Source organism: Bacillus rossius, chromosome 6 (genome assembly GCF_032445375.1).
Source record: "Bacillus rossius redtenbacheri isolate Brsri chromosome 6, Brsri_v3, whole genome shotgun sequence".
Classification (NCBI taxonomy): Eukaryota; Metazoa; Arthropoda; class Insecta; order Phasmatodea; family Bacillidae; genus Bacillus; species Bacillus rossius.
Window position 1 is genome coordinate 70,236,524 of NC_086334.1, and position 16,518 is coordinate 70,253,041.

General features: G+C 47.8%; 1 protein-coding gene across 5 annotated transcripts in view; it reads right to left on the minus strand.

Annotated features, from left to right (window-relative positions):
- Positions 1 to 16,518, minus strand: part of LOC134533287 (medium-chain acyl-CoA ligase ACSF2, mitochondrial) — a 177,757-nt gene that overhangs the window by 25,350 nt on the left and 135,889 nt on the right. For all 5 annotated transcript variants that reach the window (XM_063370743.1, XM_063370744.1, XM_063370745.1 and 2 more), the window contains one exon: positions 12,755 to 12,903. In XM_063370743.1, coding sequence (XP_063226813.1) covers positions 12,755 to 12,903 — 149 coding nt within the window. The remainder of the gene's footprint in view (positions 1 to 12,754; positions 12,904 to 16,518) is intronic.

The window sequence follows — 16,518 nt, forward strand, 5'->3', positions numbered from 1 at the left end:
CTCGGCCACATCCTGACGCCGGAACGCATCAAGACGTTAGCGGAGAAACTTCAGGCGATCTGGGAGTTCCCCACGCCTCGAAACGTCCGCCAGTTGCGCGCGTTTCTGGGAGTGGTTGGATTTTACCGGAACTATTCCGACCGAGTAGCGGGCCTGGCAGTACTAATTTTTCAACTGCTCAAGAAAAACCAAGTCTGGGCATGGACGCCGGAGTGCGAGACCGCCTTCGAGGGATTGAAGCGGCTGTTTATAGAAGAGCGAGTCCTTCACCACCCCGTGCTGTACAGGGAGTTCCGGTTGTACACGGATGCGTCGGAATCTGTCCTGGGCTGCAAGCTGGTGCAGTGTGACGAGGACGGCTGCGAGAAGACAGTTGCGATGGCCAGCTGGACTCTGAGTTCCGCGGAGCGGAACTATACGGTGACGGAACGCGAAGCACTTGCCATCGTGTGGGCCCTCCAAAAATTCCGTGACCTGTTGCTCGGCGAAAGAATAAAACTACTCACCGATCACCAGGCTCTAACCTGCCTTAAAGCCAGCAAGATTTTCGGCAGTCGCTTGACGAGATGGTACCTGGTACTCCAGGAGTTTGACATTGAGTACCAGTATATTAAGGGTTCAGACAACGATGCTGCTGACTATCTGAACCGGCGCGAAGAAATTCATGTGTCAGACGCAACATGTGCGAAGCGCGCACGCCAGTTCCTTGTGGCGCCTGCCGGCGCGCAGTGGTTGCATAACAATCCACGCCTGAAGGAGCTACTGCGAGATCTGGGTAACCAGCAACGCGAGGACGAGTATTATGACAAGATACGTGGTCTCCTGTTGGAGCGGCCGCCGGAGCATCCTGTTCATCATCGGTTCTGTACGTCCGCTACTGACATTTTATTCTACCACTCGCAAAAACCAGGTAATTTTGACGCGGAATGGAAACCCGTTATTCCCGTCAAGATCCGGTCGGAAGTAGTCTGGGAGGTTCATCGGTCCCTAGGCCACGTCGGTAGCAACAAGCTGTACCACGCCCTATCCCATCAGCTCTACTGGCCGGGGATGCCGCGCCAGGTGGCGCGGGTGACGTCATCATGCGATCTTTGCCAGAAGGCCAAACACCCGCAAGTGAAGTTACACGGGGTGTTGCAAGCCATCATTCCAGAAGGAGCTCTCCAGTGCGTCTCAGCGGACTTGTTTGGTCCCTTGCCCGTGTCCACGGGAGGCGCCAAACACGTTTTCGTTTTAATCGATGTTTTCAGCAAACATACTAAACTGTATGCTATACAGAACGCCAGTGCGAAGACGGTACTACGACACTTTAAAAGTTACGTCAAGGAGATGGGCAAGGCAGAGCGTGTGCTCACCGATCGCGCTACGATGTTTGTCAGCCCGATCTGGCAACAGGGCGTTCGAGATTTGGGTGCTACCCCTACAACGATATCTGTCCGCCACCCGCAGAGCAATCCGGTTGAGAGACAGATGCGTTCGCTGGGTAACCTTCTGCGCACCTACTGTCACAACAAGCAACAATCATGGTGCAATATGCTACCGTACGCCGAGTGCATCTTGAACCATACAGTGCACTCATCGACAGGCCTAACCCCCTATGAAATCCTCTGCCGGGCACGGTCCGAAGTAATTGACCCTAACTACCTCCCGAACGTCGACAGTTTACCGAAGCAGAACGATTTACCGAGCTGCGAGGAAGTGCATGAATTTGTACGAGCGAAGCTGACGTCTGAAGCGGCCGCGAGACAGCGCCGGAAGCCGGCATCACAACCCGCAGGCTTCCAGGTAGGCGACCTTGTACTACGGAAAACAGCACCAGTGAGTAAGAAGAGGGAATTAATTACCAAGAAGCTCTGCCTTCTTTACGCTGGACCGTTTCGTGTCACGAATGTGACCAACGAGAATTGCTACACTCTATCTAGCATCGACACCGGAGAAGTCGTCGGGAGATACACTTAACACAACTGAGAGCTTACAAGAAGCCAGTTGTTGACCATTTGTGAACGGTGTTCATGGTGTTAGTGCATTTCCTTAGTGTGTGTGTGTGCGTTAAGTGCGAAGGCTATGTGTTCCCGCCTTTTAGTATCCTGTAGATAGGTTATTGACACGTTGAACGACCGTGGCGTGTGTGCCCGTCGTGCTGTAGCGAGTTGAGTGACGTGTAATTCCACTCCCGCTGCATGTCTACTTACAGCGCAGGAGCTGATTAGCCGCCTGTGAGTAGTGTGTAAGTGTCTAACCTGCAAGTCACGAGTGCATCGATGCGTCAGAAAGGGGAAGAAAGAAAATAAAAAGGCGATAAAATGGCTGCGTGAGTTTTTTTGTGATAAAAGTGAGGAAAAAGAATGCATTTTCAGCGCCAGCAAGTTTTAACACCGTTTGTCATAAGTGTTGTGTTTACCTGATTTTAGTCTCTGTATAAGTGCTACGTGTAGTTAGCGTGTGTTACCCCTTCTAACGTTGTTTGTTTTCTACTTTGTCTGTAGTGCTGTACGTCTAGTTGTGTGCCTAAGTTGTTTTTTTTATTTTTTATTTTTTGTTCCAGCCCAGCTTCGTTTGTGTTTGCTTTTTCCTTGTGTTTCTCTCTGTGTAGCGTGAGGTACGCTCCGGGAGATTTGTTTTTCTGTGGCCCGTGAGTGGTCATTTCTGTTGTAGCACAGAGTTGTGTCGGAGTGTAGTGAACTCCGTTTTTCCCGTTGGTGGATTACGTGCCGAGCTGTGGCCGGCATGTCTGGGAGGCGATTAGCCTCAGCTGTTCGCCGCGCGAGGGGAAGTGGGACGTGTTTTCTCCCCCCCTTCCGCGCGCTCATTGGCTTTCGCCTGGGAGAAGCAGGACGGAGGAGTTTTCTCCTCTCCTGCCCGTTCCCCTCCTTTGTTTACGTTCGCGGGAGAGCGAATTTTGTTTTGTGGCCACGTGACTCCCCTTGACATTTCATTCACTTGAAGTCAATACACGAGGATTTTTGTGTTTGTATTTAAAGTCTAGGGTAAGCAGTCAGTTTTTTTTGTGGATTGTATTATGTGTAAACATAGGTAAACTTTAGTGATTATTTTATGTTTCATGTTGGGTAAATGTTAATTTGTTTCGCCAGACAAGCCATGTAAATATTTTGTATTTATTACCCAAATATTATGTGTTATTTTATATTGTAAACTTTTGTATAAGGTTTAAATTAGTGATGACAGTTTAGTACAGTAAAGTTATGATTTGAGATGGAGACTATAGGCAGGTAAATTCATACCTAGCAAAGTTTACTTGTAATAGCTGTAGGTTCTGTACTCAGTTTCATTAATAATTTGTATGATTGTGGTTAATCGTTATGTATACAGAGACCATGTTCAGAGGAAGGCAAGTTATTATTTTTCTTATTACTGGCAAATTAGGAAAAGGCTTAATGTGACTAGGACATTAAGAACAGAAGAGTGAGCGAGAGAATAATGGCACCTTCGTCATGAACTTTGAGTGAATTTATCCATGAGTTTGGTGAACGTTGGTCAACATGTCCTGCTACTGGACTGGTAGTGTGTCAAGGAGCAGCTTGCGGCAGAAAGGGGCAGTCCTTCCCCGGCTTCGGTGTCCAGCGGGAGCTGTCGCTGCCACGAGACACAGAACGCCCTGGATCCTGTACCGGGCGTAGCAGCTGTCATCTGGAGGCCCCGACACCAGTTGCTGGCGGGCTGTTCATACCGTCACTCCAAACCCTGATGGAGGTTGCTGCCCTCCCTTACTCTTGTTCGTCGTGTGCTACTGGGTTTCGGCGGTTTCACCACCTTCTCTCAGATAAGTGTTGTGTGGAACTGTGTATGATACTGTTGACACTTAAAACTTCCTTGGTGCGACAGTGGACCGTAAGTTTAAATTGCAACAGGAAGCGGCAAATGTGTACCGATACACGGCCCACATATAAATACATATGGTCAGTAGGGCGTATTTAAGTAAATATAAACAGTGTTTGAGGGGACCTAGTCAACAATGGTCCGCGGTATTGGTAAATATTCGACTTTTGAAGTGATAGTGTGACGGCGCATGCGCGCCAGCGCCAGGAGAATTAGCGGCAATCGGCAACCGACTGAACTTAAAAACGGGCCAATAGGAGAGGCCGCTGGGGACGCTCGGCGGAGGTATAAAAGAGCCTCCTGGCGTTTTCTCGACGAGTCGGTCCGCTGCGCAGAGTCGGAGCACGTATCGCTTCGCGTAAGAAGTTTTCGCTACCCGCGATTCTGGGCTGCGGAATTGCGACCCGAAGTTGAACTTTCGGTATTATCAACATTTGGGACGGTAATTATCGAATTCGTCAACGTGTCCGCGGTCCGGGAAACAACTACTCGCGCGCCGGAACTTCGCCTGTGTGAGTGCTCTGGTGACTTACCTTATTTAATGTGTAGACGGCATCTACGTGTTGTGTCGGATACCAACAATAGAGACTGAACGTGAATTGGACTTTTGTCGAGCCGGGTGCCCTTCGTAACGTCCTGCAGTTTCAATAACATTCTTGTTTTTGCTAGTCACATTGTGCCTCAGAGAACTTTAGCCATTAGCAAGTATAATTCCAATGTTATGTTATTGTTTTTGCCTCAAATTCATTAATATTATTAAAATTTCTTGGAAAATCATATATTGTTTATTTGTACTACAGGTTAGTCTCCTTGATAATATTTTTAAGTTATGGAAAACAGGGCTAAGTAATGTTAGGCACTCGTGTATTGACAAATATCATCTACCATTCAGGCAGTCCTGTGTTTGTAAACAAACGAGGTGTTTGTTTACGTTTGGGTCACTCCAGTCCAGCATAACGTGTGTCTGTCGTCATATTATTAGTGTGTGTGTACCCGCACAAGCTATAAAACACAAAATGCAATGCTTATATAGAGATGAACACGACAGACGAAACAGAGCATTAACCCTGGACGCTTTGTGGAGGACAGCTTGCTTTGACCCCATGAACTCAGGACTAGATGTTAGGATGTTGATTCGTACATCACCAAGGAAGGCAAATTAATTTCAAAGTAAGTTCTCTGCAACATAAAGAAAAATGTGGTCTAAGAATGACAGCTTAGGCTACCAGTGCACCTGAACTGCATTCAATGTTTAAGGCATGATCATAAAAATAAGAAACAGTATTGCTTGCATTATTCTGTATTCACAACCTGGACATCAACCAGGTCTTGCGCCAATGCCACCCTCCAACAGTCGCCCTTCCATCCTGCCCTGCAGTGCTTAAATCTCCCGTCAACATGCATGTTTGTCTGTTGTGTGGTTATTATGAACCGCATTTACCTGCATATAGAATGCACATTTTATGCCAATTATTTGGTTAGATAAATATAGTGTGCAAGTTATGCAAGTTTTTCATTTTGAGTAAAAAGAAAATTATATAATTGCAATGTGTTGTTGAGTATGTGTGTAAATAAATCCCCCCCCTCTCTCTCTCTTTCTCTATCTCTCTGTGTGTGTATGTGTGTGTCTATATATATATACACACACACAGTCAAACCTCTCTGAAACGACCCCTCACGGTTCCCAGGAGTAGGGTCGTAATAGAGGGGGGGTCGTAATAGTTGTTTTCCAAAATTTTCAGATGATTTCAACCCCCCTCCCCACCAAAACCGCTACTCGCTAAGAAACCAGCCGTACAATGGCAGAATGCTGTCACTCACAATACTAGATGGCTTTGCTTTAAACCCACTTCAACCTTCATGACAAGTCCGTCGCCGTACAGGCCACCTCTTAAGAAAATATGTCAAAAGACAGTTTATTTTTACTGGTTAGTTTACATGTACGTTTTCTGCTTGCCGTAGTTAAATACACTAGAACCCCGATGTCAAGAACCCCGGATTTAACGAAGCAGTGATTTTACGAATACATTCTCGGGAACCGTCAAAAAATTGGACATTTTGACCAAAATGTGAAAATTAGAAAGAAATAAAAAAAAAAAAAAAGAAATGAAAGATCATTAAAATCTGTTAATTTTAACACACAGCGTATTTTTGTGTCGGCTTTAATATTTCCAATAATGTTCATGCAAGAATAACAAAAAAATAATGGGACATTTACTTTAAAAATATGGCAGCTGTAGGTTCTGCAACGTGAGTGGGCGCACACGAAGCTCGCCCGGCTGGCTGGCGGCAGCGGCTTCATGACGTATAAGCTCACCTCTCCCTCCCCTTGGTAACATTCTTCAAGGCTAGCTCATCCCTCCCAGACACACAAACCATCTAGTGTCCTCCCTTATAACACAACATCTTCGCTTCCTTTGAAAAACCTTCAGTGAGAAAATGCTCTTTTCACCCTCCCTTCTCCCGTAAAATTTGGCTATTATGAATGGGGTACTAAAGCGGTAATGGAGGGGTAAGATCGTTGTAAATATTTTCGGACCCCTCCCTCCCCACCAAACACGCCAAAAAAATAAAAAAAAGTCAAAATATGTCACTTTTTACACCAAGTTCGCGTTCAGTCATCTCTGGCAAGGAATTAACAAGCTTTCAAACTTAAATATACATGTATTTTAGTAGTAAGGGTCCTATGAAAAGGAATATACCAAATAAAATCAAGCTGCTGTCACCAAACAAAGCATAAAACTACCCAATGCGTGGTCGCTTTGTTATTGCTGGCGCAAGAGGCGAGACGTGGAATGTTAGGAGAAAGATAAATGCGGAGGAGACAGACGACAGCCAGTGTGTTTCCTGCGTGGGGCAATAAGTGGCGTAGCCTTTTTTTTTTTTAATGCTGGGTGAAGCGACCTTTTTCTGTCAACCCACGGGAAAAGAAAATTGCTTGAGCTGTCAAAATAAACATCGCTGCAGCAGTTAAAACAAGTCGAGGCGGGCGTGCATCCAGTCGGTCGCTGTGTATATCTTCTCGAAAAACATAACATCTAAAGTCATAGCAAGATTCCTTATAACCTACACGTATTGCCGGATGTTTTCAGCCTGATCCATACAAGTTCTTTAGCCACGTTTTGAATGAAAACAACTGGCGGGCCAGTGTTGTGCCTGTTTTGCGGACACATAAAGCTTTTATCAATTTGCTGACAGTTTTAATATATTTTTACTCTCCTGTTTAAAATGAAGCAGATGTGTTTGTTAACAAGTACAAACAGCATCCAAGATCGGCCGCAGCGCACGGTACAGGGTGAGGGTGAGCAAGGGCGAGCGAGCGGCCGACTACCATGTTCACACGCTGCGGCCGGAGGGTTTTTCCTGCATTGTATTAGTTCAAAAATTCAAGCCAGAAAATATACTAAATCGGACTTCAAAAACTAAGCAAAAATTGTCAACCGATAGTAATCAAAATCAAGAGAAATCCAGCAGGTAGCTTTGCCTTAACTGCGTATCACACTAGACACTCGCAAAAAGCTAAACGTAAACACGTTGCACCAAAAACCTTTATCTGCACCCTGCCGGCAAAGGGACGTGGAATGGGGGTTGTCAAGCGCTGACAGCGGTCGACAGGAAGTGGTATCTATTTTTAGATATGCGCTGCCTACGGCAGAACAGTACTGGGCAAGAGAAACGCAGTAACACGCTATTCACCACAAGAAATTTATTTTCTGTCCGATTTAATTCGGATTTTCGGCAATTTTTTCACGGTTCCTCGAAATCGGGTTGTAATAGAGAGGTGGTCGCAATAAATGGGGTCGCAACAAAAAGGTTTTACTATATATATTTGACATCATGAGTAATTAAAAATTGTTTAGTTAAAATATCTGAGCAGTGAGTGAAACACAATATGAAAGGCGCCCTTGTGCTGGTCTGCCCAGCCGACGCCGGCACGTGATGTGCTGGGCTAGTATTTGGCTGGAGGGGAAAATCTAAAAATAAAACAGTCAAAGTTTGAGTGTGTGCATTCTGTGAGTGCGTGTGGCCATGCAACCCGACCTTCCTACCTAACTCATCTTTGTAAATATCAGTGAACCTGCACTGTACACAACCCTGAGTCTTTTTTGACCGGTTTTTAGAATGCAACTGCGGCCCAACATTGTTCTTTTGCGTGAGATTTCCCATCTTTCAAATGAAACATTCCATGACAAAACTACAGCCATCATTGGTACTTTGAAAGCTGCACTTGAAAGCACTGCATTTTACGTTCCTCCTGCCCCCGCACTGATTTCTCGCTTACTGTAATCTGTGTGCCAGTTTTTATAAAAAGGAACTGACCAGAAAGGATACATTGCTGCCTTTTTTCTATTTGAGAAGAGGACTGGTTAAAAAAAACTATATAATAGACTGGTATAAAAAATAGCAGCCTGTCAGGCGTGACTCCGATACAGACGGGTACCCACCACCTACGCGGTGCCGCGCCATCGAAGGCACACCATCGCACCGCGAAGCAGCGACACCGGGACGGTACGACGGGACACCACAGCGAGGTGACCCCCAACTACCACAGTGCCGATTGGACTGCCCCACCGGCACACGTCATTGGCACGACTGCCCCACTCGCCAGCAAACCAACACACCCCCCACCACGACGGGAAACGCAAACCCGGGAGCGTGGCGCTAAACACCATGCCTCCGAACACCACGACCCAGCCCACGCAACACGTGGAGGAGACGCCACCCCAGCTGAACCAGCTGACCCGCGCTCAAGACGGACTACTGCGACTCCCAGCGGAGGTCAACGAACACCCCGCGGCGGCCCTGGTGGACACAGGCGCGAGTCACGTCTTCGTGGCACCCCACCTGGTACCGCCCGGCACGCTGCAGCCACACCAGGCCGCGCTGAGACTAGCAACCAGTAACCAACCAGGAGTGACGGTGGGACAAGCAGAGCTCAAGGTAAGCCTTCGGGACTTCACCACCACAGTGACTGCCCTTGTCGTTGAGAACTTGCACGAGGAGATCGTACTAGGCCAGCCGTGGTTGGCAGAGCAGGCGGCGGTGATAGAAATGAGACCCACGCGAGTCCATATAGGAAACCGCGAACGCCTCACTGTGTATGCTATCGGAGCCACCCCCGAAACACATACGGAGAGCTTAACCTTGGAGCAGTTGCGCCACAATGTCCCTCCCGAGTACCAGCCAGCCGTCAACCGCGTACTAGCAGAGAGGCGAGACGTCTTCAGTGTCACCGACCCCCTCAGGTGCACCACTGTCACAGGAAGACTACGCCTCCAAGATAACACCAATCACCAACCACCAACCACCCGCCGTGCAAGTCGGCGATCAAGTATTCGCACGCATGCACCCACTCTCAGCTGCACCCCGCAACTATTGCGCGGGGCTAGTCCCACGCTGGAGTGGTCCGTACACCGTAAGACGGCGACTGGGGAGGACAACAATCTAGTCTGCACCGAAGGACGGCGCCTGAAGAAGGTCCACCGGGACGACATCCGGCTCGCCCCCTTACCGGGGGAACGAGTGGCGGAGCAGGATACCCCTCCACCCCCAGACGACGCGGCATGCGGGGAGGACGACCAACCGGAACCCACACCCACATGACAGCCGGAAACATGACGACCCCGCACGCTGGTGTTCACCAACACCTCGTTCACCGGGACAGCAGCCACGCCCCACGAGGCACCTGGGTAACACCCCACAGAGACGGACTCCGAAGACGAGGCGAGGATACAATCTCACCGGCAACGGCGCCTCCCTCGACACCTGGAGACATACGTCCTGGCCACAACTCCAGGGAGCACCGTTGACACACCCATGGGCAACGTACCCGATCAGCCAGAGGAAAACCTTCCTCCTGGGGGGACACCGAACGACCGGGAAGAAGGACCGCAGGGAGAGCCCCAGGGCCCCCTCATCGAGTGGCCCGCCGAACCAGACACAGAGGAACCCGCGACACCACCAGAGCAACAGGGCGACAACCACTGGGTACTCTCCACATCACCGAGCTCTCCCACACCCCCGGCGCACCGACGGGAGACGACTACGCCGACACCACCCCCATGGTGACAGAGCCGGACGACGAGGCCGGGAAAGCCTCCAATCCGAACCCGCCAGGCATACCGGAACGGGAGAGGAGGCCATACCAAGCCACGGCTTGCCCAGCACCGGAGGACATGCGGCCTCAAGCACCCGAGCCCCACAGCGAGTCCCCTCGCCAGGGAGACGAACCCAGCGGACCGCCGCCCGCCAGGTTACCTGGCTGACTTTGACCAGGGGAAGGCGTCGAGGGACCACGCCACCCGGCCAGCACCCGGGTGTTCGACGTGGGACGACCTGGGACCGTAGCGCGGAGCCTACCAGCTGCGGCCACCGCGAGCTCCACCTGGATGGAGCTGCTGCCGAAGCTAGGGGTACCCCACGTGGCGGGGTCACTAGCGGCGCAAGGTCGGGCTTCTCGAGGGGGGGGCGTTTGACGTCGTCCGACCGAAGGCCACCCTAAAGCCCGACCTGCAACCGCCAGTATCCGACCCCGCTAACGGAACGCGCCCATAGCCATGGCCCACCGAGTCAGAAGAGCGCCGCGGGACTTGGGTATTATCAACGCCCTTAACGTAATCGGCAAGACAAAACGGGTCATGTACTCAGTAAATTCACTAAACTTTAATGAACCCGCTACTTTGAATTAACAACATCGTGCAACACAAGTGCGACGTAGGAGTGCCCGGGCCACTCACGTGTAGTTTTTTACTAAAACAGCTGTGAGTGCACCCCTTGCGGCCTTCAGCCTGAATTCAATAGCGTAATATGTGACATAACTCAAACCGCCCCAAATTAGCATTTATCAATCGCCACTGGAGTAGTTATCAAGCAACAAATAGTCTCCAGTGTGACTCTAATAATTCAAACTTATTTTATACAAATTTATTAAATGTCATTTCTAAAACATATATATATATATATATATATATATATATATATATATATATTAAGTTAATCATTAAGTTTTATTGTGTGAATTTAGAGCCACTTGCTTTTTGTTAATAATATAATTTTTTACGAATAATGGAACTTTAGAAACTCTGGCGCGACAGTGAGCTCACCTCACCCCTCCCCTCGCGCCAGGGCCAGATGCCAGTAAAGCGCGAATTGCGGACCGGGACGGACGCACGTCCCACGGGGAGCCATCATCTCTTTGTATCCATCGAACTTCCATCTGGTAACTATAGTCAGACCCCGAAACCTTTTTTAACTACTCCCCGTGTGCGCCCGATCCTTTTCCGGTGTAGGGCCTAACCCAGCGTGTCAACTTAACACGCCCCACAAAACGCATTGCGTGGGGCCGTGCCATATACGGTATGGGCTGACTCCCGCCACCACAGACTTTTAATTAATCGCCAAGTGCACAGGCACTGGCTACAGCTAATCGTAGACGTTTCTTAATTTAATAGCGAGCCGCAGTCCACACAGGTGGGCCCGCGCGTCGCCGTTCACCAATTACGGGATTAGCTGACTCTAATCAAACACTCTCCCTCAACCACGACTGGCATGAGGACGTAACGTTTGTGACGGCGCGTCAGAGCGCCTAGTGTATAATTGACAGTGTACTTTATGTAGGGAAATTGTGTGAATGTAATTGCAAGTGTAATTTGCCAACGTAATTAAAAGTCCACTCCGCACACTCCGTGCGCGACGTGTGAACGACAGTGCAAAGCCGTGTATGTTATTTCTGAACCTCACCAATCCAGTTAGGGATCAGCGTCCTATGCTGTGTAGGGCCAGTGGGGCAACAGGCATTAGGGATCCCTAACACCATCATCACCACCGCCGCCGTTCCTAGTGGGCCACGCAGGGGCTTTCGGACCTCACGACCCACCTCGTGGCTAACCACCGCGTTAGCCTGGAACCCTCCCGGACACGTTTCCCCGCAACAGAACAGCCTTCCCGCTAGGAACACCGCCGAGTCTCGAACATGAGAACCCGGGCGACGGCAGGAGACAGTTTTAAGAGTGGATGTATTACGTATTCCTACTTGGGGTGGAGATTTCTTACGTTCTTGATCATGAGTACCAACTGGGTTTTCATTATGTCTTGACTTATGCGGTTTTTGTACCATCGTGAAACCTTCAGAGTCGACTCGCTGGTTGTTATTGTTAGAGTTCCTGACCGTGCACGTTTCTTGCTGACCAGAAAGTAGATCACTGCGAGTGGAGCTGTTGCTGGGTATACTCACTGCACCATTAACATCGATCACCTTATTATTGGGCGCTCTTTTGGTCACTTGGCTGTAAGATAAATCTGAGTTTTGCTTTATGTATAAGCTTTTTTTGATTTCTTTTAACTCTTGTTTGATTAAAGAGTATTCTTCTCTTGAGTCCATTAACAAGGATTTAAGCACCGCATTTTCACTCTTAAGCCCATCAAACTTAACACAGAGAGATTTTACCATATTAAATAGATCATCCATGTTGGTGTTTTGAAGTTTCAGAGTAAATGAAGGAGAATTAGAATTTGAATTTTTATTCAGGCTGTCGACCGAATTATTTGACGATTTTTTCGTAGGCGACCTGAACATGGCTAAATTAGTATAATTAATACAGTTCACAAATACACCATCTTGTAAGTGTAAGGGAAACCCCTTAAAGTCTTGCTGATCTAATAGAGACAAATCAATATTGGTAGTTATCACACTTTGGACATCAACGATTACAAGAACCGAGTGCGCGCACAAGACACGTCTGTCCGGCTTGAACTCCCGGCCGACACTGTAATTTAATTTATTCATTTACGAGAGCTGTACCCAATAAAACCAAAAGGACGACGTGTTCGACGACACGCGAGACGGTGAGCAGCATGCCACACGGGTCGGGCCATCATCAGGAACATCTGGCACTGAAGCACGAGGTGTTGCGCTCACCCCGTCCTGAGCCAGCGGTCTGGCCCGATGGTCTGGCGGGTCTGGTCCTCGTCTTGCCAGTAGCCCAGCATGCAGCAGTACCCACGCACCAGCAGCTCCCCGGGGCTGCCCAGGGGCACCATCCGGCCCTCCGCGTCCACCACCTTCACCTGCGCATCACACTCCACTCATTGAAGAAATATTATGTACTTCAGATCTAAGATCACAAAGTTTGGCTTTTTAGGTTCTACAATTATCATATACACATACATATATACATACGTCATTTTTAAAATGCAGCTGAAATATTATATTACCTGCTTTTGGCGGAATCACCTGTCCACTCATGATCCACTGGCTTCAGTAAAATAGAGCCTCGCACCAATTCAGAGCAAATATAGTTACATGCTTATTCCAAGTTACTGCCTGTTTTGTCAGTAAACAAGGGAACAGCAAACAGTAAAAGAAAATTACTTCACAGAAAATTCCTGGGAATAAGTGTGATAGTCTGGCATTATAGAGACTACCTAACTATCTTTTAATTAGGTACTTCATAGTGTATGCCAGAGGAAAACAGATCACTCAAATTGAAACACCCTACATTGTTTCTAGAGGGCAGGCAACGCATTTTAGTTGCTGCTTCTGTGTTCTGACTTAAAATGGGCTTTTATGGTACCATGGGAATCGTGTGTTTACTTCAATACCATACTGAGAGTGAATCTAACCTTTTACAGGAGGAGAAGCCTTACTTCACGTTTATTCATGCTAACATCCTTAATACAATTTTCCACCTTCTTGAAAAACTAGGCGTGCAAATTGTACACTTCTTAGTATCTATTGAACAGTTAAACCTCGTCCATCCAGACTAACTGGGAACAAAAGCAATCAAACAATCTAAAATCCTTAAATAAGCATACTTACTGTTTTAATTACGATAAAAAACTAAATTTTGTAACGAAACTATCTAGTACACATGCCCTATATTGTTTATAAGACATAAAAAAAAATATATTAAAATAATTCTTCACATAATTTCTTTTGTGTACTCTTTATTTCATCCCGTTACATACAATTAGTTACTTATCAGTCCATATATTACTCTACAACTCGTGCACGCAAACCTCCATTACTAACTACAACAACAACAACATTGCCGCCAACCTGCCCCGCGGCCCACGATACACAACACTCCTCCCTTGTTTGGTTACTTCAACACATAGTCCTTAAGCTTTGTTGGTAGTTGCCTCCTCCGTCTGCGAGTCGTGTTTTGCTCGTGTCCCCTTGGTTACCCCTTGTGCTCACTGCTAGCCTCTCGTTCAAAACCTCTAAACGGACTAGGCCCTGGGCTTGTAGGTTGGTCGAGCTCACGACTCGGGGCAACCTGTTCGTCCGAACCTGACGAACGGCCCCCTTCCCGACGATAGTCCCTCCGTGTCACTTCTGCCCTTTGCTGCCCACCGCGGTCTTCCTCCATTGGCGTTCTCTCCCTCTGTTGGCCCGCTACCAGGTTCCCTTCCTGTTTCCTCTCCAGCTCCTTCTCTTCCTCGTCTCTCCTCCCATTCCTCTTTGTTCTAGAATGTATCGGTAACTGTATCTGTTCTCGGGGAACCGGTATGTGCTGGCTCTGTCCTACACGTCGTAACAGCTGATCTACATGTCTCCTGTATCTGTTGCTCGATGCATCGGCCACTTCATAAATCCACTGTCCTTGTGATGCCCTTATTACTCCTGGCAACCACTTCGCCCCTCCACGGTAGTTACGGAACAGTATCTGCTCCCCTATGTGAAACCGCCGCCCTTCTGATACTTCTGTGGTTGGGGATGACGGCTGATAGGCCACTGGTTGATTCCTTGGGTGCAACTTGTCCAGAGCTTTACGTAGTGTCCTCCCCATCAACAGTTCCGCCGGGGTCTTCTGTAATCCTGAACATGGCGTCGTCCGAAGTGCAAAGAGGGTCTTGGCCTGTCTCGTTTGCCAATCCCCATCTCCCAACTTTCTTAGCTTTCCCTTCATTGTTTGCACCATCCGTTCCGCTTGCCCATTGCTAGAAGGGTGGAATGGTGTTGCCTGAACGAGTCGGATGCCATTCCGTGCCGCAAACTTCTTTATCTACTGTGAGACAAACGCCTTACCGTTATCAGATACGATGCACTCCGGTATCCCATGGTAGCTAAACATTTCTCTCAGCTCTTGAATCACAGTCGTGGAGGACCCTGATGCTACCATCTTCACCTCCAGCCATTTGGAGTACGAATCCACTACCAGGAGGAACATCTTCCCCTGAAACGGCCCAAAAACGTCAACGTGTAGCCTGGCCCACGGTTTTGTTTCTGGGGGCTAGCTTACCTCCTTTACCTTTGTGGGGTTAGCTCGAAGCTGTTGGCATTCGATGCACTTTCGAATGTCTCTTTCTATATCCTGATCCATTTGCGACCACCACATATAACTGCGAGCCACTGCTTTAGACCGTACTATTCCATCGTGGTTGGCATTCACAATTGCCAGCAGGCTCCGCCGTACTACCATTGGTATCACCACCCGATTCCCCCATAATATACATCCATTGTATAATGACAGTTCCCCCCTCCGATTCCAATAGGGCCGCAGCTCGTCTGTCCCGCCGTCCTCAGGCCAGCCTGTCATTGTGTTTCTCTTCACGGGCCTCAATACCGGGTCCTTCTTCGTCAGGGTAGCTAGCCTTGTGGCATCAATTGGGGGTTCTGGCAACGCCTCCAACATCAACACGTCCCCCACCGCTGGAACCTGCGTCTCCGGTGCCGGTAATGGAAATCTGCTCAACGCATCCGCATGGCCAATCTTCGTCCCTGGTTTGTATATTAACCTGTAATCATACATGGAAAACCAGAGACTCCAACGCAGCAAGCGGGGTGACAGTATGTCCGGGGTTCGTTTACTTGGGTCCAGAAGCCGTAAGTGTGGTTTATGGTTAGTCACGATCGTAAGGGAGCGTTCAAGTATTACGTAACGCAATTTTTTGATATTTTTGATCCCCCTCCCCCCCATGTAACGCGCCGTAACGTTTTACTAGGGGGGAGAGGGGGTACAGTAGTAATAAATAGTAGTACGTGCCGTAACGTTTTTCTGTACCCCCCCTCCCCCCTAGTAAAACGTTACGTAACCCCAAGTGACCATTTTTACCTAAAAGTCACAATTATGTGGCGTAACGTACCGGAATAAGTCACTAAAATACCTTTGTTATTGTTTTAATCACGTTAATGTTATTTATTAACATTTGAAATGTCTTGTTTTTAAAAGCAAGAGCTTTCTAATGTTTTTTTTGTCCTAATAAATTTTTACAACTCAATCATACATTTAGCAATCATGCATTTAATTACGTCGTTTTCCTGACTTGGCTCTGTCCTTACACACTTTTTGCTTTATCCGCCATTGTTCTTCTCATGCATTCTCCTATTTTAGCGTTTTACTAATAAAGCTATTAAAATCAAATAACAAATTTTATTTCTAATAATTATTTTTACCTTTGGCAATGCAATTACAAAAATAAAACTAACTGCAATAAAATATATTTGTCAAAATATAATCGTATTTAAGAATACGATCGAACGAAAACGAAAAACATTTAAAATAAAATTTACAATAATTAAAATAAGTAGATTGTAAAAAAAAAAAAAAAAAAAAAAAATTGGAGATACTGCTCCTCTGTCCATGGGTTTGCCAGCCACTCGGATTCTTTCATTACTGGCAACCGGAGAGCAGACGAAGAGGGTTCCGGAATTGTTAACCCGCTTGCATCAACTTCCTC